A 23,025-nucleotide genomic window follows, 5' to 3' on the forward strand; every position below is an offset into this window, starting at 1 on the left:
TGGGAGGTGAGAAAGCAAGGACTCAAATCCAGAGCCACACCCTTACCCACTGTGCTCTCCAAGGGCTGAGATCTTGCTTTATTGCTGTATCCTCAGCAGCCAGCACAGTGCCTAGAACCCAGGTGGTGCTCAAGAAGGCTTTGAAAGACAGCGTGGCTACCCATAAGGCAAAGGGCATTGCCGTGCTGTTGGGCAAAAAGTGAAAATTGGACACCTTCAAGTCCTCCAGAGGCATCACCAAATCAGGTGACAATGAGCTTGGGCAGACAGACAACCCTAATTGCAAATTCAGCTTACAAAAAGTCCTTGGGTCATTAGCCATCAGGGAAACGCAAATCAAAAGCACAATGAGATTTCACTTCATAACACTAGGATGGCTATAATAAAAAAGACAGATAATAACAAGTGTTGGCAAGGATATGGAGAAATTGGAACTCTTATACATTGTTGGTGAATTGTAAAATGGTACAGCCACTTTGGAAAACAGTCTGGCTGCCCCTCAAAAGTTTAAACGTAGAGTTACCATATAACCCAGCAATTCCACTCCTAGGTATGTACCCAAAAGACATGGAAATGCAAAGATGTGGAAACAACCCAAGTGCCCATCAATACATGAGTGGATTAGTAAAATGTGGTATATGTGTACCATGGAGTATTACTCAGCTATAAGAAATAATGGGGATATAGAATCTCTTATGTTCTCCTGGATAGAGTTGGAACCCATTCTACTAAGTGAAGTATCCCAAGAATGGAAAAATAAGCACCACATGTACTCACCATCAAATTGGTTTCCCTGATCATCATCTAAGAGCACATTCAGGAATAACATTAAATCGGGTGTTAGACAGATGGGGGGGAGGGGATGGGTGTATACATACATAATGAGTGTGATGCGCACTGTCTAGGGGACGGACACGTTTGAAGCTCTGACTCAGAGGGTGGGGGACAAGGGCAATATATGTAACCTAAACTTTTGTACCCCCACATATACTGAAAAAAAAAAAGACATGGAAACATATGTCCACACAAACACTTGTACATGAAGGTTTACAGCAGCATTATTCATAGTAACCAACTGGAAACAACCCAAATGACCATCGACTAATGAATGGATAAACAAAATGTAGTATATCCATATAATAAAATATTATTCAGCCATGAAAAAAGGAATGAAGTACTGATACATGTTACAACACGGAAGAAACTTGAAAATCATGCAGTGTGTAATCTTTTGTGACTGAAAGATGCCAGTCACAAAAGATTACATATTGCATGACTCTATTTGTTTATTTTTATTAAGTCTTATGATAGAGGACATATCAAATATTTAACTGGTAAGAACAGATACTACAATTGATTTCAGCCAAAAGATAGAGATGTGATCTGCATGATTCCATTTATATGAAACATCCCATATAGGGAAATCTCTAGATACAGAAAGTACATTAGTGGTTGCCCAGGGCAAGGGGATTTGGATGGAAAGAGGGAGTGACTGCTAAAGGGTATGGGGCTTCTTTTGGGGGTAATGAAATGTTCTGAATTTGATTGTGATGATGGTTGTATAACTCTGTGAAGGTACTAAAGACCATTGAAATGCACACTTTAAACTGGTGAATTGTAGGAAAAGTCCTCTGTAAAGGGAAGAATGCTTGTTTTTAGTAGGAAATCAATCGAACAGAGAAGCAAGGGTTTCTCAATCCCAATGCCATTGTATTCACATTTCAAGAAACTTCACTCAGTCCAGTCTCCACATAAGGAAAATCTCCCCCAACCAGCCTTTATGCCCTATCTTTCCTATTCTGTCTCATTTCACTTCGTAGCTTTTTATAAATGTTTCTTTTATTTGAATTTATTTTCAGATAGATTTTTAATAGAAACCGGAGAGAGATCACAAAAAAGTGTAGCAGATGTGTCTTCTGGGGACGGGAGCTGGGCTCAGGGATTCAGGGATGGGAGGGCGATTTTCTTTTCAATGTGTATCCTTTGTACTATTTGAAATTTTTACCACTGGCTTTAAAAAACAAAGATGGCAACTCTTGTTAAAAATAAATCCAACTCAAGCGTGCAAGAGATGTCTAAAGCCTGTGCATAATTAATACAAATTCTAAAAAGAAGTGAGAGAGAGAATTTCAGAGTCTGAAAGGTGGAAGGGTTCCGGCGTTACAAGGAGGGAAAGATGTGACATACGAAGGGTGCGGGGAGAGGGAAGGGGCAAACCAGGGCCTGGACCTACAGCCTTCGCTTCTCTTTGTAGCAATCGCAAAACTTGGCCCAGAGCCAGGGCTGCGGCCCTGTCCTCTGGCCAGATGGAGCTTCCCTGAGCAGCTTGTGTTTGAGACTGACAGAAAAGAAATACAAATCCGCCAGCTTAGTAGGCTGCACAGGCTTCCTGAAGCAAGGGAGACTGAGGCGGCGAAGAGAAAAAATGCTAGCACGTCCTCAGAGAGCGCCAGGTCCCTGAAGCCAAGAGCGCCTCCTGGGGGGGAAGGGGACCAAAGTCCCGCCGGCGGGGCGCAGCCTGCCCGGCCGGGAGAACTTCCGCTCTCACGGCCCCAGGGAGCCCCGGAGGCCGCAGCTCAGCCAGGTCCGGATGTGCGGCCTCTCCCAGGACCCAGAACACCCACAGCCAGGTCCCAGGCCAAATTTGGGAGTCCCGCCCCAAGCCCCTCCCCCTCTGGGAGATTTTCCCAGCCTAGGCCCGGAGCCGGGCCCATTCCCCACAGTCCCTGCCCAAAGCGACATCTGATTCCGCCAGGGAAAAGACCCGGAGAGAGGGATGTTCGGACACCTGGGGGCAAAGAGCCAAGGGGGAAGGGGGCTGAGTCGAGGCAAAAATGGGGCAGAGGCGGGAAGCGAAGGTTCTAGAGACGGTCAGGACAAAGGAGAGAGATGCAGACTGAGGCCGAGAGACCCTGAGACAGAGAAGGGCAGAACCAGCGCCAGGGACAGGGAGAAAGACCAGGCGCAGGCAGGGGCGGCGTCTGGTCCGAGGGTGCGTCAGGCTGAGGCAGAGGGCGACTCGGGCTGCGACGGAGGCCCAGTCAGGGAAGCCGCGGCCGAGGACGCAGGGATGGCTGCGGACCGAGAGACCCGGCTGGGGACGCAGGGAACCGCCGCGCCCTTCCCCCACCGCGCCTGGGCCGCGCCCCTGCGTCCCCCACCTCCCTCCCGGCCTCGCTCAGCCGGCCCCCCCACCGCGTCCCCTCGCTAGGGCCCCCGCAGCGCTTCAGCTACGCCACCCAGCCCATCCCCCCGGGCCTCCCCGCCCCGAGCTTCAGCCGCACCCCTCCCCCTCCCCCCGACCTCATGGGACCCCCCCCACCGCGCCTGGGCCGCGCCCCCTCACCCCTCACCGCCCCCCCGACCTCCCTCCTAGCCTCGCTTAGCCGCGCCCTCCACCCCGTCCCTTCGCCAGTCCTCCCACCGCGCCTCAGCTGACCCCCCACCCGGAAGCTCCCCGCACGGAGCTTCAGCCGCGTCCCCCACAACTCCGCAGCCTCCCGCTCGGCCCCCGACCGCGGCTCGGCCTCCCCCCTGCGCACAGTTCCCAGCTCTCCGCCCCAACCCTGCGCCCCGGACCGCAACCCGGCGAGGCCCCGCCCCCTTGCCCGATGTGACAGGAGTCCCCGCCCGGGACACGCCCTCTTGGGGCAGGTCTGGGCGGCGTGTGCACCGCCCCCTGCGCGGATGCGGGTGTGGGCTAGGAGGGCCGCCCGGCCTCGTGTTGGTGTGGGCGCCGCGCTGCTCACGCCCCGCCTCGCTCCCGAAGTCACAGCGCAGGACAGTGAGGGTGTCAGGGCCCGTGTCCTCGGCCTCCCCTCCACCGGCGCGGGTGGGACACAGCAGCACCTCCCTCAGGCTGGAGGGGCCCTGGGGCAAACCTGGGAGCCCGCGCGCGCTTAGGGACGTCGTCTTTTTTAATCCTTCCCACAATCCTGGGAGGTAGATCCTATTGTTATCTGCATTTTGGGAAAGAAGAAAGAGAGTCAGGGAGGTAGAGTAACCCGCTTGCTCTAGATGCCGGCACAGTTCGCAAGTGATGGCGGTGGGATTTGAACCCAGACAGTCTGATTCCTGTAGACTAGGCTGTAGTACTCTCTCCTTTTACCTTCCCATCTCCTTCCATGTTTTAAAAAGTCGGGTTTATTGTGGTATAATTTACATCCTTTCAAGTTTTATTAAAATTTACACTCTTCAATTTTTTAAAAGTTTACACCCTTTTTAAGTGTACAGTTCAAAGAATTTTGACAAACGTCTACAATCGCGTGAGCAGCACCACAATCAAGATACAGAGCATTGGCCGGCGCGGTGGCTCACGCTTGTAATCTTAGCACTCTGGGAGGCCGAGGCGGGAAGATCGCTTGAGCGGAGGAGTTGGAGACCAGCCTGAGCAAGAGCGAGACCCGATCTCTACTGAAAATAGAAAAAATTAGCCGGGCGTGGTGGTGCGCCCCTGTAGTCCCAGCTACTTGGGAGGCTGAGGCAGGAGGATCGCATGAGCTCAGGAGTTTGATCTTGCTGTGAGCTAGGCTAACGCCAAGGCACTCTAGCCCGGACGACAGAGCAAGACTCTGTCTCAAAAAAAGAAAAAAAAAAAAAAGATCCAGAGCATTTCTATCACCCCAAAAATGTGGTGCCCCCCTGCCCTGCCCTGGCCCCCCTGCCAGGCTCTGATGACTACTGATCTGACTTCTGTCCTTGCAGCTTTGCCATGTCCAGGAGAGTGGATCCTGCAGTGTGCGCCTGTGTGCCTGGCTTCTTTGAAGGTCTGTTTCTTGTTCTTGCTGTAGTTCAGTCCTTGGCAGTGTTGACCTCCTTCCCAGACCCACAGGCTTTTAAGCAAAGTTCGTTGCTATGCCTGGGTGTAGTGCATGCCTAGAAAGGGGAGGATGGGCTGGATTCATATTTTGAGGGGATGACACATTGGCTAAAGAACCAGGGCAGGAGTTCAGAACAAGAGTTTAGGAACTCTCAGAAATGGCTCTCAAATTTAGACTTTATTGTGTAAGTAATGGAAAGAGATTTAGATTGAAGTGTTAGACACCCTCCTCCAGACCCCTAGGGGACCCTGGGGCCTGCCTCATTGGTAGGAAAGCCTGTCTTCAAAAAGAAAAGTTGTTGGCCAGGTTCCCTCCACACTTGGGGCTCCCAGAGTGAGAGAATGAGAAAACGTCTGCGTCAGAGTTTTCTTTGTTTTCCTGCACTTTCTGCTTTTGCCCATTTACCTTTTTCCTGTTTGCTTTCCTGGATCTCTGCCTTTCATGATAGAGGCTTTCCTCCAATGTCTAGTACCCAGAAGGCATGTGCCTGAGGGGCTTGTCTGAGCAACTCCCAAAAGTGATGTCGTGGTGCCCAAAGATTAGTAAGCACATTTCCACTGAGTACCCCCTGGTCAGCAGGGTCTCACCATGGCTCGGCTGGCATCTGTGGTTGGGTCCCCAGGCACTACAGTCCCAGCTTCATTTTATTGAGTGGCTGTCCACTTTCTGGCTCGCAAATGCTGCTGGCTGCTCCTCTGCTTGGTCTCCTCTCTCACGCTCTTTGTCCTTGTATTTACACCATTTTTATTCTTTTATGATCATTTTAAATGGATTTGGATGGGAAACCATTTTTAAACTGGAAGCCCAACCATAACTGTGATGTTTTATTTATTTTTTTAAGATAATTTAGAGCCAAAAAAAATAGTGAAGGAAGAAGTTGAGACAATGTGTGCAGAGCACCCTTTGGAGAGGCTTCTTTACATAGGGAAGCAGGGAGGTGGGAACTAACTGGAAGGAGATGCAGAGCAAGGAGCATGGAGGTGTCTTTTAAAAATCATGAAAGACTTTTAACATGTGTTAATTTTTAACACATGAAAGATTCTATTTCTATGCTGATATAATGATCCAGGACGCAGGGAGAAACTGGTCCTGCGGGAGAGGGGGATACCTGCAAGAACAAGTCATTGGAAAGGCCAGAGGATGGCCCAAGTGGAGAAGTTAGTCACTGTTTGTGTAACAGAAGAAAAGAAGGCAAGGCAGGTCCGGGTGTGGGCAGGTTTCAGGCCAATGGTAGAAAAATCTGATGGCCTCTGTTTTCCCAAAGAAGTCTGAGGTTAAGGTCATCAGATTAGAGTAAGTGGGGAGATGGGTATGGGAAGGTCGAAAGAAAATATAGCATCTCGCCTCTTAGAGAAGTGGAGTGGAATTGCAGGGCAGCATTCAGAATCCCTTTGCATCTTATGATCATGAATATAAAATAAAACCAGGCCAGGTGAGATGGTTCATGCCTGTAATCCTAGCACTCTGGGAGGCAGAGGCTGGAGGATCGCTTGAGCTCAGGAGTTCGAGACCAGCCTGAGCAAGAGTGAGACCCTGTCTCTACTAAAAATAGAAAAATTAGCCGGGTGAGGTGGTGTGTACCTATAGTCCCAGCTACTGGGGAGGCTGAGGCAGGAGGATCACTTGAGCCCAGAAGTTTGAGGTTGCTGTGAGCTATGATGACGCCATGGCACGCACTCTACTCGGGGCAATGGAGTGAGACTCTGTCTCAAAAATAAAAAATAAATAAATAAATAATAAAAATAAAATGAAACCAGTCAACTTAGTTGTGTGATTATCCTCCAGCAGTTGGGTGCGTACAGGTAGAAGGCAGGTATTGGACGCATCCAGGCTTGGGTTTTTGCCAGGTGTGAAAGGTGGATCATCCAAATTGGGTCATTCTTGTCATAGCCAGTGAAATCAGAGTTGAGAAGCCAGGGGGAAAAAGTGCTCAGGCCACATGGCATCTGCTCCAAGAATTGAATTTTCTACAAGCCCAGCTGCTGAAACAGCCTGCTGGAACCCTAAAACCAATTTTACCTAGTAGCTGCTGAAATGACCGGTCCTGACTTTGACTAGTTTCACCTACTACCTGTCACTCGTTACTTGCTATCAGAGCTTGCCAACTCGCAGAAGCATCTCTAGTACCAATGAGCTTTCTTTCAAAACAATAGGTAACCTTTCTCTTTCTAATAAAACCCTCAGCCTTTTCTTTGTTCTTCAGATGTACCCAAGACCACCCAGTGTGTGTGAATTGCACTTCCGTGACTCCCAAATAAAATGTTAAATATGGAAATTCATCTGTATATTTTTATTTTGACTTGAACCCTAGGTGAATAGGAAAGAGGAAAAAAGGGGTATTTCCAAGGGAGGGAAATCAGATTGAGAAATCAGATCATTTCTCCCCCCTCACACACAAGAGTTGCCATCCCAGACTGTGGGATGATCAGTAGCTCCCAGGGCCCTGTATAACCCAAGGTTAGAGGGGCCTCTTGTAAATAAGCGAGGTACCACACGCCAGCTGGTGCACAAAACTGCCCACGCCTGAGAAATGCGGAGAAAACATCAGAGAAGGAAACAGTTGAAAGGTGCTTTCTAAAGGCTGAAGTGGGGGGTATTGCCCTTGAGCTGAGAGGGCTGACCTGACAAACAAAGGAGCTCTTGCCAGGGGGTGGGTGGATGGTAGTAGGCTGGGAGCTCCGAATCCATTTCTGTGTCTCTAATCTACAGATATGCAAAGGCTCTTCCTTCATATCTACCCACCTCTGAATCCATGTATGTAAAAATTATTTCAATTCTGACTTTTTTTTTTTTTGAGACAGGGTGTGTCGCTCTGTCACCCAGACTGGAGTGCAGTGGTGTCATCACAGCTCACAGCAATCTCAAACTCCTGGGCTCAAGTGATCTTCCTGCCTCAGCCTCTCTGGTAGCTGGGACTACAGGTGTGCACCACCAAGCCCGGCTAAGTTTTCTATTTTTTGTAGAGATGGGATTAATTTTGACTTTAACTATTGGTCTTCTTTTATTTAGTCTTAGTGATTTTTAACACAACAATAAATTTTATAAGGTTTTGATGACCTTCATATATGATTACCTTTTCATAGATCTCTTGCAGTACCTCCTGAATTTTATCCTCTTTGATTTATGTGCTTTGTTATAAACTATTTTTAATGTGGATCTTTGTGCAGCAAATGTTCTGAAGGCTTGTGTGCCTGAGAATGCTTTTACCATGACTTCACATTTAAATGACAATCTCGCTGGATATAAAATTGTAGGTTCTAAGATCTTTTTCTTCATTACTTTGAAAACACTACTCCATTGTCTTCTTGCATCGAGCATTGATGTTGAAAAATCTAATGTCGATAGGCTTCTCATTCTTTTGTTCATGATCTGCTCTTTCTCTCTGGAAATTTTTAGAATGTTCTCTTTGTCTCTGATATTCTTAAATTTCCCCAAACTTTTTCTAGTTGTAAGTTTTTACTTTTCTCTCCTCTTTGACATTTTCCGTCTTCCAAAAAAATTTTTTAAGAGTGCAATGTTTTTTATTCACTGATAAACTAAAAGCCCATTTTTCCATGTTTCTTTCTCGCATATGCTTCATTTGTTTTAGTAAGCAGAGCCCTGTAAGGAAAGGCTTCACCTGGTCCTCAGACTCTGATCCATCTTCATCTTGACTAATCTAGAAGTAACAAAGCCCATAAGTCTCCTTATCAGATGCAACCCCCCGAAGCCAATCACAAAGATTGTTCTTCTTAAAGTATTTCTTGATAAGGTATTTCAAGTACCTTTTAGAGAACTGTTTCTCAAAAACAACTGTGATTTTATTCTTGAAGTGTTCAATGTGAACATTCCCAAGAGTTCCAGTTTTTCCACTGACTTTAATGTTTTCCTGTGGAAACTGCTCAAAGTTTCCAGAATCAAAAATTCCATCTTCTACTGGATGAGTAAGATCCAAATGAAACTTCTGGGTTGACCTCTGAGACTTCTTGTCTTTCTGAGGGGCCATCTTGAAAGCAAGCTGTGCAATCAGAGAGCAAAAACATTTTTTTAGATGAGGAATAATTTGTGCACAGATCTTGTGTTCCCATTTCATCTCTTTTCCTAATTCTGAGAAATTTACTTCCATTATTATCTTTTTTAAGGCTAGTACAGTGAAGCAGTGGGAGTGGAGAAGGAACAAAGGAATCTGTAACTGGTTGTGATCAATTAGTTGTAAACACCCCTGCACTTGGACGAGCCTATCCGTTATTTTTTAAATATTTCCTCCTCTCCATTTTTATCTCTGGTTTTCCAGAACTCGTATCACTTCTTTCTTCCTCCATATCTCTTAACTTTTATATTTCCTGTTCCTTTGTTCTTTTCTTCTTCTTTTTAAATTTTTATTTATTTTGAGATGGGGTCTCACTCTGTTGCCCAGGCATGATCACAGCTCACTGCAGCCTCAAGTTCCTGGGCTCAAGTGATCCTTCTGCCTCAGCCTCCCGAGTATCTGGGACTGCAGGTGCATGCCTCCACACCCAGCATTTCCTGCTTCCTTTCTGGGAAATTTCTGTAATACCAGTACACTGATTCATTCCTGAGCTCTGTCCATTCTGCTGTTTATTCAATCATTTGTATTCTTTAGTACAACTATATTAATATATTTTCAACTTAGCATTTTTGTTGGTTCTTTTTGGTGTTTTCATATTTGTTTCATAGTTCTAATATATTCCTTGTGTCTTTCCACATGTTTATTAGGCTAATTTAAAATTCTTATTCTGAAGATAATACAGTGTATGGTTTTTCTTTTGTGGTCTGGGCACAGGTGGCTCACATCTCTCATGCCAACACTTTGGGAGACCAGGTAGGAGGATCGCTTGATGTCAGGAGTTTGAGACCAGCCTGGGCAAAATAGGGAGACCCTTGCCTCTAAAAAAAATTTTATTAAAAGCAGGCATGGGCCGGGCGCAGTGGCTCACGCCTGTAATCCTAGCACTCTGGGAGGCCGAGGCGGGTGGATCGCTCGAGGTCAGGAGTTCAAGACCAGCCTGAGCAAGAGCCAGACCCCGTGTCTACTAAAAATAGAAAGAAATTATCTGGCCAACTAAAAATATGTATACAAAAAAGAAAAAAAATTAGCCAGGCATGGTGGCGCATGTCTGTAGTCCCAGCTACTCGGGAGGCTGAAGCAGTAGGATCGCTTAAGCCCAGGAGTTTGAGGTTGCTGTGAGCTAGGCTGACGCCACGGCACTCACTCTGGCCTGGGCAACAGAGTGAGACTCTGTCTCAAAAAAAAAAAAAAAAAAAAAGCAGGCATGGTTGCTTGGGAGGCTGAGGCAGGAGGATCGCCTGAGCCCAGGAGTTAGAGACTGCAGTGAGCTATGATCACACCACTACACTCCAGCCTAGGCAACAGAGTGAGACCTCTGACTCTAAAAAAAAATTAAAATTAAAATTAAAAAATAGATTTTTTTTGGAAGTGGTGATGCTCTTGAAATATCTTATAATTGTGGCTTTGAAATTTATTTCCCCCAGGGAGCATTTTCTGTTTGGTCAGACAGGCCCCCGTAAGGTCAGGGAGTGAGGGGGGGTCGGTACATGAGCTCCAGAGACAGGCTCCAAAAAAACACAGCTGATCACACTCACTCCATGAAACAACTCCTCAAGTCAGGTTTTCACACTTTGCTCTCCACACCTCTCTGCTTAGGAGAATTCACCCCTTAAACTGTCACTCCCAGGCCTGGGTGTTTGAAAGGGGAGTGATGAGAAGGCAACTGCTGGAGTCAATCAGTCTCCATCTGTTTTTCTCAGCATCTCACAAACACAGGATGTCTGGGCCGCCCTGATTTGCCTGCGAGCGTGCCCAGGACGAGAGATCTGAGTCATTGCAGATGCAGCCCGTACTGTTTGTTCCAAAGCAATGGTGCAGAACCCCCACTGCTCCATTTTATCTTCCCCACTCAAAACAGCACACCTCTCCCCAGCATCCCAAGAGATGTTTTTACACCTTTCCCTGCTGGAAAGGCCGGCAGCTGTGCTAATTCAGCGTCTTGTTTGGCTCTGACGTGGCATTGTATTTATCATGCCACATTGCACATGTCCGTTGACGTGCCTGTCTCCCTCCGTGACTGAGCACATTTGCCTGGGTAGCCTGAGCACTTTGCACAGGGTGAGAAAGACCAATTTTATTTCTGCAAATAGGTTTTAGGGTAAGGCTCAGAAGAACATACTCATTTACTCAGTAGGTATTTTGGACCCAGGCTCTGACCGGGAGCTCACTCTCCACACAGAGCCCTTTGACCCCACCTTTCCAGAATGGAAGGGGCGATAGTGGCCTGTTTGTGGGCGTACCCAAAGCATGAGCCACAGAAAGTGTGCATCTCTACCTCCTCCCCTCACATTCTATGGTTTGGGGTCACCCAAGAGAGCCTGCTCAGTGTCATATTTACTTTGTGGGGTGTCTTCAGGCACTGCCCCTTATTTCATTATAAATTTCCACATTAGAAGATCTGTTTCAGGCCCTGCTCACCTGAGCTCAAGGGACACAGCTTGGGGCTACACTGTGTTGCTCTGGCCTGAGATACAAGTGGAGGGTACAAAGCTGAAAGTGAAACCAGTGAATTATCTTAGGTGCATGAAGTCAGTCTGCAGAGGAGCAGCCCCTTAGAGGAAATCAGCGCATTACTGGAAGCTTTTGAATAGCCTCAACCTGAGTGCTTGTGGTTTTGCATAAAGACAACAGACTGCAGAGGCATCAGCTGCACAGCAGGCAGCTGAGGCCCCAGGGCCTTGAGGAGGAAGAGACATGCTGCTATCCAGGCTTCTCCAGACTCTTCTAGCACCCACTTTTGCCCCTTCAGCCTCTCCCTCCTTGTCTCTGGAGGTCCCTATTTTTCTAAGCTCCCCTGGCGGTGTCCTTAGCTGGCTTTGTGCCTTCTCCCTTCTCAAGGTCTTGGCTGAGTGGGGGCAGGAGCTGTATTGTGCCAGTAAACTCTGCCAGGCTGCTGCCAGGAAGAGCCCAGTGGGAGGGAGAGGAGCGGTCAATCTGAAAGGCAATCGAAATTTCCATATCAAAGTGTTGGCAGCAAAAGAAGAGCAGGCTACTTCAGCTTCTAAAGGAGATTCCGCTCAGGCCTGCGGCTCAGAAACACAGCTTTCACCGGGCTGTTCAGGGGGTCAGTGCGTGTTGGAGGCCAGCGGCTAATCCACAAGTGGCGGTGGGGGCCCTGGGTCTGTGGAAAGGCTGCTTGGCACTTGGGGAGATGGAGCGAGGCCTTTGGCACACAAGCCCTGAAGGCCCTTTTCTCCCTTCTGCTGGATGCAACAGTCAGTATTTTCCATTTCCACTTATGGTGAACCGAGTGGTTCTGGAAATTGGGAGCATTCCCTGCATTCCTCCAGCCTGGTTTTTGGGAGGCCTGGGCTGCACACTGAAGGGGTCCAAGGGGCTGTGCCCAGCAGAGCCAGCTGGGGCCAGAGCTTCCTCAGCACCCTTGCAGCAACCAGTTCGTATCTGTCGCTACAGCAGGATGGGCAAGACTGGTGGATGCTGCACTGCTGCTGAGGTTCACCTTTCTTTAGGCACCTTTGCATGCCAGGTCTTCACCTGGTGCCTAGACCTGTCCTCCAGTTCCAGGAGCAGGAAGGATGGGTGCAGCTCAGGGATGACTCAAGGAGCTAGTGAATGACACCACATTGTAGAAATACACACTGGTATGGATAGGAAACGGTGTAAAAAGATGGGGTTGTGTCTTAAGGATCCTGGAAAACTGGCTGAAAGTCCCATAATAATGGGGAAATTCCTGAAATTTTAAAATTCAACCACTAAAAAAAATTGCATATCTGCTGCAAAGGGTTAATGTTCTTGACATATAATGAGCTCTTCCAAATCAATAAGTAAAAGACAAGTGAACAAAATTTTTAAAAATTGAGCTGAGGATGTGAACAGAGTTCACAAAAGGAAAAAAATGAAAAGGTGCTAAACCTCACTCATCAAATAAATGTGAATTTTTAAATTACTTATTTAATAGGTAATACCCACTCATGGTGAAAATTTAAGCAGTTCATAAGATACTAAATAGTGAAAAGGATGTATCTCCTCCCACTTCCTTTCTTGGAACCAACCATTGTTGGCAGTTTTTTATGTATCCTTCTGAAATTATGCTGTGTGTATACAAACACATTGGTGTATAAATATCCCCTTTCCACACACGTGGTACTGCATGTACACACTGCAATTCATATTTAGGTGGTTTTGAGTGTTTTTCTATTATTAACAATACAGCAACGAACATCTGTGTGCATACTTGTTTCTTCACATCTGTAAGAATATTTGCAAAATTCGTACAAGTGGAATTGCTGGATCAAAGGGTAGGTACATTCAAGATTTTCATAGCTACTTACCCAACTGCCTTCCAAAGAGGTTGTACCAGTTTACACAGACCAACAATGCATGAGGATGTATTTCTCTATGTGTTTGGAAATGGAATATTAACAGTCTTGTTTTACCTTTGTCAATCTGAAAGATTAAAAAATGCTATCTCATATCTTTAATGATCATTTTTCTTACGATAGGTAAAGCTACACATCTTTTCATCTATGTAAGAAACATTTTCGTTTCTGTGAATTGTTTGCTCCTGTCCTTTGCCCAATTTTCCATTGGGTTATTAATCTTTTTTTTATATATTTGTAGGAACTATATATACTTATATATTGAAGAAATCGGTCCTTTATATGTATTGTAAATATTTATTCCTAGTTTGTTATTTATAAAGTATGTGAAGAGATGCATTTATATAGGGGCATCTCTTTTTACAAAAATGTGAAGAGAGGTGGGGCACGGTGGCTCATGCCTATAATTCCCAGCACTTTGGAAGGCTCAGGCAGGCCTATTACCTGAGGCCAGGAGTTTGAGACCAGCGTGGACAACATAGCTAGACCCCATCTCTACAAAAAATAAAAAAGTTAGCCGAGCATGAAGATGAGTGCCTGTAGTACTAGCTACTCAAGAGTCTGGGTCACAGAGGGAGACCTTATCTCTTAAAAAAAAAAAAGCGAAGAGATGCATTTATACAGGAATTGATCATGGAGTTATTTACAAATGCCCCATTAATATAGGTTAGATAAATTATGATGCATACAGTAGAAAGCTATGTAGCTATTTAAATGAAGATTTATATTTATTAACATAAAACAATATGAATAGTAAGTAGAAAAAGCAGGATATAAAACAGAAACCATTATATGATCCCCCTTTTAAAAAAAATCTGTGTTATCAGTAGGCACCTCTAGATGGTGGGAATACAGGTAATTTATTTAGGTAATTTTACTTTCTTCTTTTTATCATTCTAGATTATCTACATTTTTTAAAATGATGAACATGTGTTATGTTGTTCTTTTTTACTTGGAGGAGGTATCACTATGCAGCCCAGGCTGGAGTGCAGTGACTACAGGTTTGATCACAGCATGCTGCACCCTCTAACTTTTGGCTTCAAGGGATCCTCCCACCTCAGCCTCCCAAGTAGCTGAGGCTACAGGCACGCCACTGCACCTGGTGTGTTGTTCTTTTAACAAGACCAAAAATATGAAACAGCCTAGGCAACATAATGAGAACCCATCTCTACAAAAAATTTAAAAATTAACCAGGTGTGGTGGCATGCATCTGTAATCCTAGCTACTCAGGAGGCTGAGGCAGGAGGATCGCTTGAGCTCAGGAGTTGGAGGCTACAGCAAACTATGATCACACCACTACACTCTAGCCTGAGCAATAGAGTGAGACCCCCATCTATAAAAAAGAATAAAAATAAATAAATAAATAAAATGAATCAAGCTATTTCCATTTTGAAAATATAAAAGTAAAAATTCAATCCCAAAACATCAACAAGGAGATGATAAAATTTATCAGTTTGACCAACAAAGGACTGCACTTTTCCCTCTAGAATGTTGATATGAATCCTAAAGCATTATATTTGTTGTAGCACCCTCATATGTCCTCAATGTTTGTAATGTCATTATAGGTATTTCAAAGTCTTGCTATTTTTAAATGTATTATAAACTTATAAAGAAGCATGGGACTATCACATGGGTAGTTAACAATTATAACAGTGTTCAGTATGCTTGGCAAAGTACAGTCATGTGATATAAAAGACATCTGTCAAAGCCACTATTGACTCTGGAGTTAAGATAGGCATTAATAAGTAGAAAGTTAATGGCTCGAGTCTGTCTGTCACTGGTCTGTTAATCCCTGAAGGGAAAAAGTACTATTAGGGCTTGGGAGTTGTGGGATGGCAGGTTTCCTTTTCCTGTAACATCCTTCCCCCAGAAAGGTGTAGAAGCATAAATATGATCCTGTTGTTTAAAAATGTGTGTTATTAATAGTTATCAACAAGTCTTACACCTTTATTTCTCTGACCCAGAAGTCATAAAGAAAAAGATTATCAGATTCTTTTTCAAATTCAAAACTTCTATTTTTACAAAAGACACTATGTACTAAAATTGGGCAAAGGATATGAACAGATAATTCACAGTGCAAATTAATGTCAAATAAACATTCAAAAAGTATACAATCTCACAAGAAATCAGGGACATAGATGCAAATTAAAGAAATACAGTGTTTTTGCCCCTCAACTTGTCTAAAATATTACAATGGTTCATAATGTATAATATTAATGAGGATGTGGAGGATTAGGTATTCTTATACAGTATTGGTGGGAATTTGAATAGTCTTTTTAAAAATTGTGGTCAAATATATGTAACATAAAATTTACCATTTTAGTCGTTTTTAAGTGTATAGTTCAATGGCATTTGAGTACATTTACTGTTGTGTAACCATCACCACCACCCATCTCCAGAACTCTTCTCATCTTGTAAAACTGAAACTCTGTCCCCTTTAATCACTAACTCCCCAGTGTCTCCTTTCCTAACCCCTGTCTCTATGAATTTGACTACTCTAGGTTCCTCACATAAGTGGAATCATACAGTGATGTCTGGCTGGTTTCATTTAGCATACTGTCTTCAAGACTCATACATGTGGTAATATATGTCAGAATTTCCTTTCTTATTAAGGCTGAATAATACTCCATTGTAGGTGGTACTTTTTGAAGGGCAATTTTGTAATAATTACAAAATTTTAAATGCCATATTCTTTGATAGAGCAATTCCACTTCTAGCATATCCTGAAGAAATACCTGCACATTTGCAACAAGAGACATTTACAAGGATAATCATTGCAGTATTGTCTTAATGGTAAAAAATTAGAAACAATCTAAATATCAGTAGTGAGATGGGTAAAATATGGTATATCCATACTATGAAATATATTGCAGCAGTTCAAAAAGAATAAGGTATATCTATATGTACTAGCATGGAAATATCCCCCAGAAAGATGGATATGTTCTGTATGATTCCATTTATATGTAATTATAAAAGCATACTTTTATATAACACAAACATATGTAGACACATTGAAAAGAATCTGATGGTAAATACACCTTTACCACGTGGCACTGAAAAAGATGTGTGGGAAGAAGAGAGCTGAGGAGGGACACTGAAAAGAGACTTTGACTTTCATGTTTTACTCTACATAGGTACCTGTTGATTCAGTCTTTACAACTGGATTGTATTCAGGTTTTTTTTTTTGTTTTGCTTTGATGTGGTTCTTTGTAGAGACAGGGTCTAGGTATGTTGCTCAGGCTGACCTTGAACTTCTGGCCTCCCAAAGTGTTGGGATTACAGGAATGAGCCACTGTGTCTGGGCTTCGTTGTTATCTAAGTAAAAATTAATACTGGAAAAATAGGAAATATGTCAAACTGAATATACTTGGATTATAGGGTTAACAGTTGCTTTCTTTTTCTGTATTTTCCAAATTTCCTACATTGAGAATTATTAGTTTCATAAAATTAAGGAGAAAATGGTATCTCTACTGTGAGTTACTATGTAGCCATTAACAAGATTAATCAATATATGGGGATATGTATACACATATGCATGTTTGTATTGGCATAGAAATCCAGAGGGACATCTACAAATGTGTGTCTTTACAGCATTCTTACGTACCAACAAACAATGTTCCTATTACCTCCTTGATTTAATTTCACTCTACTCTTTTCCTTGCTCAGAAAGTTCCTGCTGCACAGACCATTTTGCTCTTCATTAAACTTAACCTTCCTTCTACCCTAGAATCTTTGTGTTTGGTGTTCCCTTTGCCTGGAATACCCTTCCCCTAGATATCAAGGCTTGTGGCCTCATTTCCTCCAGACCTTTGCTCAAATGTTGTCTGATCCCTAAGGCCTTCTCTCATCACCCTGTGTTTTTTTTTTATTTTATTTTTATTTTTTGAGACAGAGTGTCGCTTTGTTGCCCTGGCTAGAGTGAGTGCCATGGCGTTAGCGTAGCTCACAGCAACCTCAAACTCCTGGGTTTAAGTGATCCTCCTGCCTCAGCCTCCTGAGTAGCTGGGACTACAGGCATGCGCCACCATGCCCGGCTAATTTTTTCTATATATATTTTAGTTGGCCAGATAATTTCTTTCTATTTTTAGTAGAGACGGGGTCTCGCTCTTGCTCGGGCTGGTCCCGAACTCCTGACCTTGAGCAATCCACCCACCTCGGCCTCCCAGAGTGCTAAGATTACAGGCATGAGCCACCGCGCCCGGCCGCCATCCAACTTTTGATGACCAAAAAAAAAAAAAAGTGGGAAGGATGGGATCAAGAAAGTATGAAAAAAGGAGAAAATTCAAAACTTATTTATCTGTTAATATTGCTGTATCATGTGCAAGATCCTTTCCCAGAACTCAACATTTGTCCACAGCTTCCATTTGGAGTTGGCTTTCCCCTGAGATTCTTTTAGGAATAAGTATAACTAAGATGAAGTGTGTTGAGGTTCAGGAAGTCTCTCAATATAGTTTCTAGAGGCCTGAGCTAGAGACTTGTGCAAAGTGTCTACTCTACCCAATTCAGAAACACAGTCTGACTTCAGAATTACATTGCTGGCTCTTGGCCATGGGGTACTTGTTGTGAATAATGCTGATGCTCTGTAGGTGGCAGATTTGAAAATATCTAAAAAGGGGCTGAAATATGCCTCCCTTCCTGACCACCCCTCTATTCTGGAGCAACCATTAACAGTGGCCTACGCTTCTTTGTGCTTATGCACACACATATATATAGTTTTCCTATAGCTTTTCCCAATCTGTTCAATATTGCTCCATGACAGTTCCTATTGCCCTCATTGTTTATTATCATAATCTAACTACTCTTTTGATAGGTAATTTCCAATTTTATTACCAAAAATAGCATAGTAAGCCCTAGACAAGTTTTTACATTTGTTTTAAGCACTCCAGATGTAATCATTAACTGCTCTGGATAAGTATAATTAACTTCAGTTTAATAGATAAGGAATCTGACGTACTGACAGGATAAATTAGTTGCCCAAGATTACAAGCCAGTAAATGGTGGAGCCAGATTTGAACTCAAGTAGTTTTGTATCCACAGCCACACCGAATCACTATATTAGACTGCAACAAATTTTTACAGAAGGCATATCAATCTTTTAAATTGAATACATTTAATTTTATGTGAAATTCACCATGCTAGTCTTTTTCTTATTTCACTGAGAGCTGGCAAAAATTGGCATCAGGCTATAGGCCAGCACCTGGAACCTACTACTTTCAGTATACCAAGCAAGTAGTCTTTAACACACAGGTGCAAGCATTCTTTCAGGAAAGATCACAAGAAATAGATTAACAGAAATGCTTTTTAAAAAAAATCTAATTCCTAAGTAGAAGGGAAACAATGAGGATTACAATTAGGGGTGGTTAAGTGGCAGCTTGTTCTGCAGTCTCTGGAATCTCAAGGCACATGATGTGTAATCCAAGTAGCTCTAATAAATACATGCAATTTGCTTTGCAGAGAAAGCATAGGTCTGAAATACAATGGGTTTAAAATAGATTATTGGAATACTGACCTATATACATCTGGGACACCAGCCTAACAAGTCACAGAGGTCCCACAAGCAACCCTCTGGTGCTATTTGTGACATTGATTCTGAGGTTTGTAAGGGCAAGAGGAAGTTCCAGAGAAGATACTTCCTTAAGGGCAGACAAGTGAAGTTATTTGCACCAAGGGGTGTGTAAGAGTATGTCTTTTTCCTTCCTATGGGCCCTTTATTATCGGGACCAACACTGCAATCAAGAACTATGTTCCTGGCAGTTAAGAAGCTAGCTGGACAATGAACATTAACTTGAATAGATAGGACTGAAGAGTTATCCTGGAATCAGATACATGAACAAATCTTTATCAACTCTCCCACCCATCTCTAGGTTGTACCAAAGCAAAGTTCCACCTAGTCGTATTTCTCTAAGGTATTGCTGGCACCTCATCAGTAATCAAAAGTGAACTGAGACCACAAACCACAATTGACCTCTATTTAATTCAGTGTAGAGCAGGGTTTGAGGCCAGAGTGTCAAACACAATTCCAACAATTGATAGCATAGGTTGTTGAAAACCAATGTGTATTTCAAAAGTCTTTTCCTTGCTCAAATTCCAATTTGTGTGCCGAGTGAATTTGCTGAGATCTGTGAATACTTTATAGGATCCCTATGGAAAAGAGATTCCAAGACAGAACTAAAGCCAACAACCAAAACTTTTTTACTGAGGGGTTCACCAGACTACAGACCTGTGAAACTGTCAGGTCAGACAGTATTTGGGAGAAATAATAGTTCAAGCCCTATTGCCCAAAATATCCAGTCTAACAAGTCAGTGAAATGCTTTTATTCTTCAGATTTACAATCAAGGGTTTGGAGATGGGGAGGTGGGGTTGGAGGTCTCATTATGCTGCCCAGGCAGGCTTTGAACTCCTGGCCTCAAATGATCTCTACCCCCCACCCCCTTACCTTCTGGAGTAGCTGGGACTACTCACAACTTTTAAGTAGAAAATATAGGGAAGAACTAATCTTTAAAATCCACCTTTACTAATGAAAAGCTGATTTTAAATCATCTTAATGAATATTCAACAAAAAGCCTGCTAAAAAAGCACTAAAAACATCTGCAGGGTTAGGAAACACAGAAAACTTCATGGGTGTCATTGAGTTGGCAGTCAGGACATATGGATTCCAGTCCTTGAATTGCCCTTAACAAGAACGAGGCTTTCATCTAGTCCCATTCAAGATTGAATTCCTAGTCTTAAAACGCTAGAAATGGAAAGGATGTCATCCTTTCACCCAATAGTGATATGTGTTCCCTTAAGTCTGAAGGTTTTTCTTTTTTTAAAGGTTTTATTTCTCACTGCTACCTCCAAGGACTGTTTTCTCTTCTAGCTGCAGTATTTTACCACTCCAAGGAGTTAAGCTTAACTCCCTAAACAGTGTAAAATGGCCTAAATATTTTTACAAAGTATAAACTAGAAAATCTCATTTGTCATTGCAGACTCCTTTTTCACTAAAAGAAAATTGTTAGTCATTAAGAAACAATTGTGTGAGGAACCACTTTAATTTGCTACCCAAACTCACGAAAATGAGCAAGTGTAGATCAGGATACCCTTTTAACTCTTAAATGCTTTCAAGCTATTTTTCTCCTCAGCCAGTCTTCTTTCAAACTAGTGATTAGTGCTCCATTTGCTTCTTGGCCCAGCAGTTAACACATACAGCAAAGAAACAGGATTATGGCTTTTTTACTATCTAAGGTTAAAAATTTTGGTGTAATACACAAGCGAGCAATAAAAGCACATTCACAGCAGATAACCAAGCAATAATTAAAAGACTTGGAAGCACCACCATTCAGGCAGTCTCAACTAAAACTTGCAAGTTTGGCTATTGCTGTCTAGCAGTCTTTGATTAGTTTAAGTCTAAAAAGGTACATTTGCTTTCCTTCAATGTAAAGAAAATGCCTCTATAGTCACACACTTCCAAAATGGCTCACCTTTAAACCAGGATCCTAATTTTTAAGTGACTTGGAGCAAAAGCTAACACCTCAGCACTCCCAAGTGTATACTAAAGTGACTTAATTTTAGTCACATTACCAATCTCAAATTAAATCCCTTGACATAATTTTAACCAGTTAGGAGTATCCACATCACTACAGAATTTCATCACGACAGACACCAAATATGCTACCATGCAACAAAACCTTTATTAACATTTTGAACAGGTTCAGCTATTACTGAAACTGGTAATTTCTAAACTTAAATTGGGGCAAATAGCTATAGTGCAGAGCAATGCCATCACTGGGCACTGTGAATGTAAGACTGAGGAATTAACAGCCACCCCTCAAGCGGAGGACCAGGTGCAGGGTCGACTCTTTCTGGATGTTGTAGTCAGAAAGAGTGCGACCATCTTCCAGCTGCTTGCCTGCAAAGATGAGCCTCTGCTGGTCAGGGGGGATGCCTTCTTTATCCTGGATCTTGGCCTTCACATTTTCGATGGTGTCACTGGGCTCCACCTCCAGGGTGATGGTCTTGCCGGTCAGGGTCTTGACGAAAATCTGCATACCACCTCTCAGGCGCAGGACCAGGTGCAGGGTCGACTCTTTCTGGATGTTGTAGTCAGAAAGAGTGCGACCATCTTCCAGCTGCTTGCCTGCAAAGATGAGCCTCTGCTGGTCAGGAGGGATCCCCTCCTTATCCTGGATCTTGGCCTTCACATTCTCAATGGTATCACTGGGCTCCACCTCCAGGGTGATGGTCTTGCCGGTCAGGGTCTTCACAAAGATCTGCATACCACCCCTCAGGCGCAGGACCAGGTGCAGGGTCGACTCTTTCTGGATGTTGTAGTCAGAAAGAGTGCGACCATCTTCCAGCTGCTTGCCTGCAAAGATGAGCCTCTGCTGGTCAGGGGGGATCCCCTCCTTATCCTGGATCTTGGCCTTCACATTCTCAATGGTGTCACTGGGCTCCACCTCTAAGGTGATAGTCTTGCCGGTCAGGGTCTTCACAAAGATTTGCATTTTGACCTAGTTTAAAAATAAAACATCGTATTATCCCAGCATCTTTACTTACTTTAACATTTCGTAAATGCTTCAAACCCAAGAGTTTATTCCAAAATGCCTTAAAACACGTTAACATCTCACAAGCCTCTTTCGATTTTTACTAGACTTAAATCAGTCACTTCATTAAAAATTCGTTGAAGTGTAGCAGCTAAAAAATAAATGCTTTCTAAACTACCATGCAGAGCTTTCTTCCCTGTTCCGGATATTTAACTGCCCCCTCCCCCGACGCCGCACTAAATTTCCAAAAAGCTAACCACACTGGTAGATAAACTGAAAACAAAACCGAACCTACAAGACCCATAAATTAAAACTTTCCCTTGAAACAGAAGAGGAGCACATTTCCCACTTTGGGATTAGAAATTTCCGGAAGCCACACAGACTACCTCTTTTCCGCCTTCCCCATCTGAAGTAAACGCGAAGTAATCTCCATCGGTTAACAGTCCGTTAGTTTCTGTCCGCGCTTGCGCCAGCCGCCCCGCTCCCCCACCCCACGTAAACAAGGCCCACTCTTCCGGAAAAGCTGGCGCCGCGTCACTGCGTCTTCCCCTCCCCCCACAGGCCCACCCAGCCCCACATAAACCCACAACTCGACCTCCGTTAAGCCCTCCCTACAGTCCTCCCAGGTCTCCAAGGCTGCGAGCCAGTACCTGTTCGCAAACGCGAAGATGCTAGGAATCGCCGATCACGACCCGCCGCCTGAACGCCCGAAAACACACCCACTCCACAAATCCAGTCGCCGCGGAATGCCTCGGTTCCGCGGAGCTGGAATTTATGCAGCGCCTGTTACGTACTTATCACTCCTACGTAGCCGCCGTCTCCGTGCGCCACTAAAAGTAGTTCGCTCTTCCCAACCTTCTCGACACAGTTATGCTTTTCAACTGAGCCCCAAATTCCTCACAGGTATAAAAAAGGATCCTAAAAAATTAGCTCCTTTCTCCTCTAAGCGCTCCTTTTCCACCTTTGGGAAATGTAGGAAAATTATCTGGCGGATGAATTCGAGTTAAACGGACCTTCCTCGAAAGCTCTGGAAACTTCCTTGCAGCGCCGGCGCTGATTGGTGGGGCGTGTGAAGGCCAGGCCGGCGCTGATTGGTAGGGACGCAGCGAGCTCGTTGTTGCTAGGCTCAGGCGGGGGTGGCTAAGCGCCGAGGTTGCTAAGTTACTGAGTGCGCGTGCGCCACAGAGGCGGGCCTGCATGAAAGAAGGGTATTTCCGGCCGGAGGTGGGGGTGGGCGTCTTTTGCTCTCGCCTCCAAGACCAAGTTCCGTAAA

At 44.2% G+C, this 23,025-nt stretch overlaps 2 protein-coding genes and 1 pseudogene across 2 annotated transcripts; all 3 read right to left on the reverse strand.

Annotated features, from left to right (window-relative positions):
* Window positions 1-1,182: 1,182 nt before the first annotated feature.
* On the reverse strand, window positions 1,183-1,383 carry LOC123621291 (annotated as a pseudogene).
* A 7,095-nt stretch (window positions 1,384-8,478) lies between these two features.
* LOC123621074 (60S ribosomal protein L22-like 1) lies at window positions 8,479-8,805 on the reverse strand. The gene has a single exon (XM_045526840.1). It carries the CDS (start codon window positions 8,803-8,805, stop codon window positions 8,479-8,481), a length of 327 nt encoding a protein of 108 aa, XP_045382796.1.
* Window positions 8,806-20,881: 12,076 nt separating this feature from the next.
* Window positions 20,882-22,808, reverse strand: UBB (ubiquitin B). Its single transcript, XM_045526841.1, has 2 exons — window positions 22,403-22,808; window positions 20,882-21,719 (listed from the first exon to the last, which is right to left on the reverse strand). Exon 2 carries the CDS (start codon window positions 21,711-21,713, stop codon window positions 21,024-21,026), a length of 690 nt encoding a protein of 229 aa, XP_045382797.1. The 5' UTR covers window positions 21,714-21,719; window positions 22,403-22,808; the 3' UTR covers window positions 20,882-21,023.
* Window positions 22,809-23,025: the final 217 nt, after the last annotated feature.

Source organism: Lemur catta, chromosome 15 (assembly GCF_020740605.2).
Source record: "Lemur catta isolate mLemCat1 chromosome 15, mLemCat1.pri, whole genome shotgun sequence".
Taxonomy (NCBI): domain Eukaryota; kingdom Metazoa; phylum Chordata; class Mammalia; order Primates; family Lemuridae; genus Lemur; species Lemur catta.

Bases quoted from the DNA above. Each gene is read 5' to 3' on its own strand.
- LOC123621074 (XM_045526840.1), bottom strand. From the start codon at position 8,805: ATGGCCCCTCAGAAAGACAAGAAGTCTCAGAGGTCAACCCAGAAGTTT.
- UBB (XM_045526841.1), bottom strand. From the start codon at position 21,713: ATGCAAATCTTTGTGAAGACCCTGACCGGCAAGACTATCACCTTAGAG.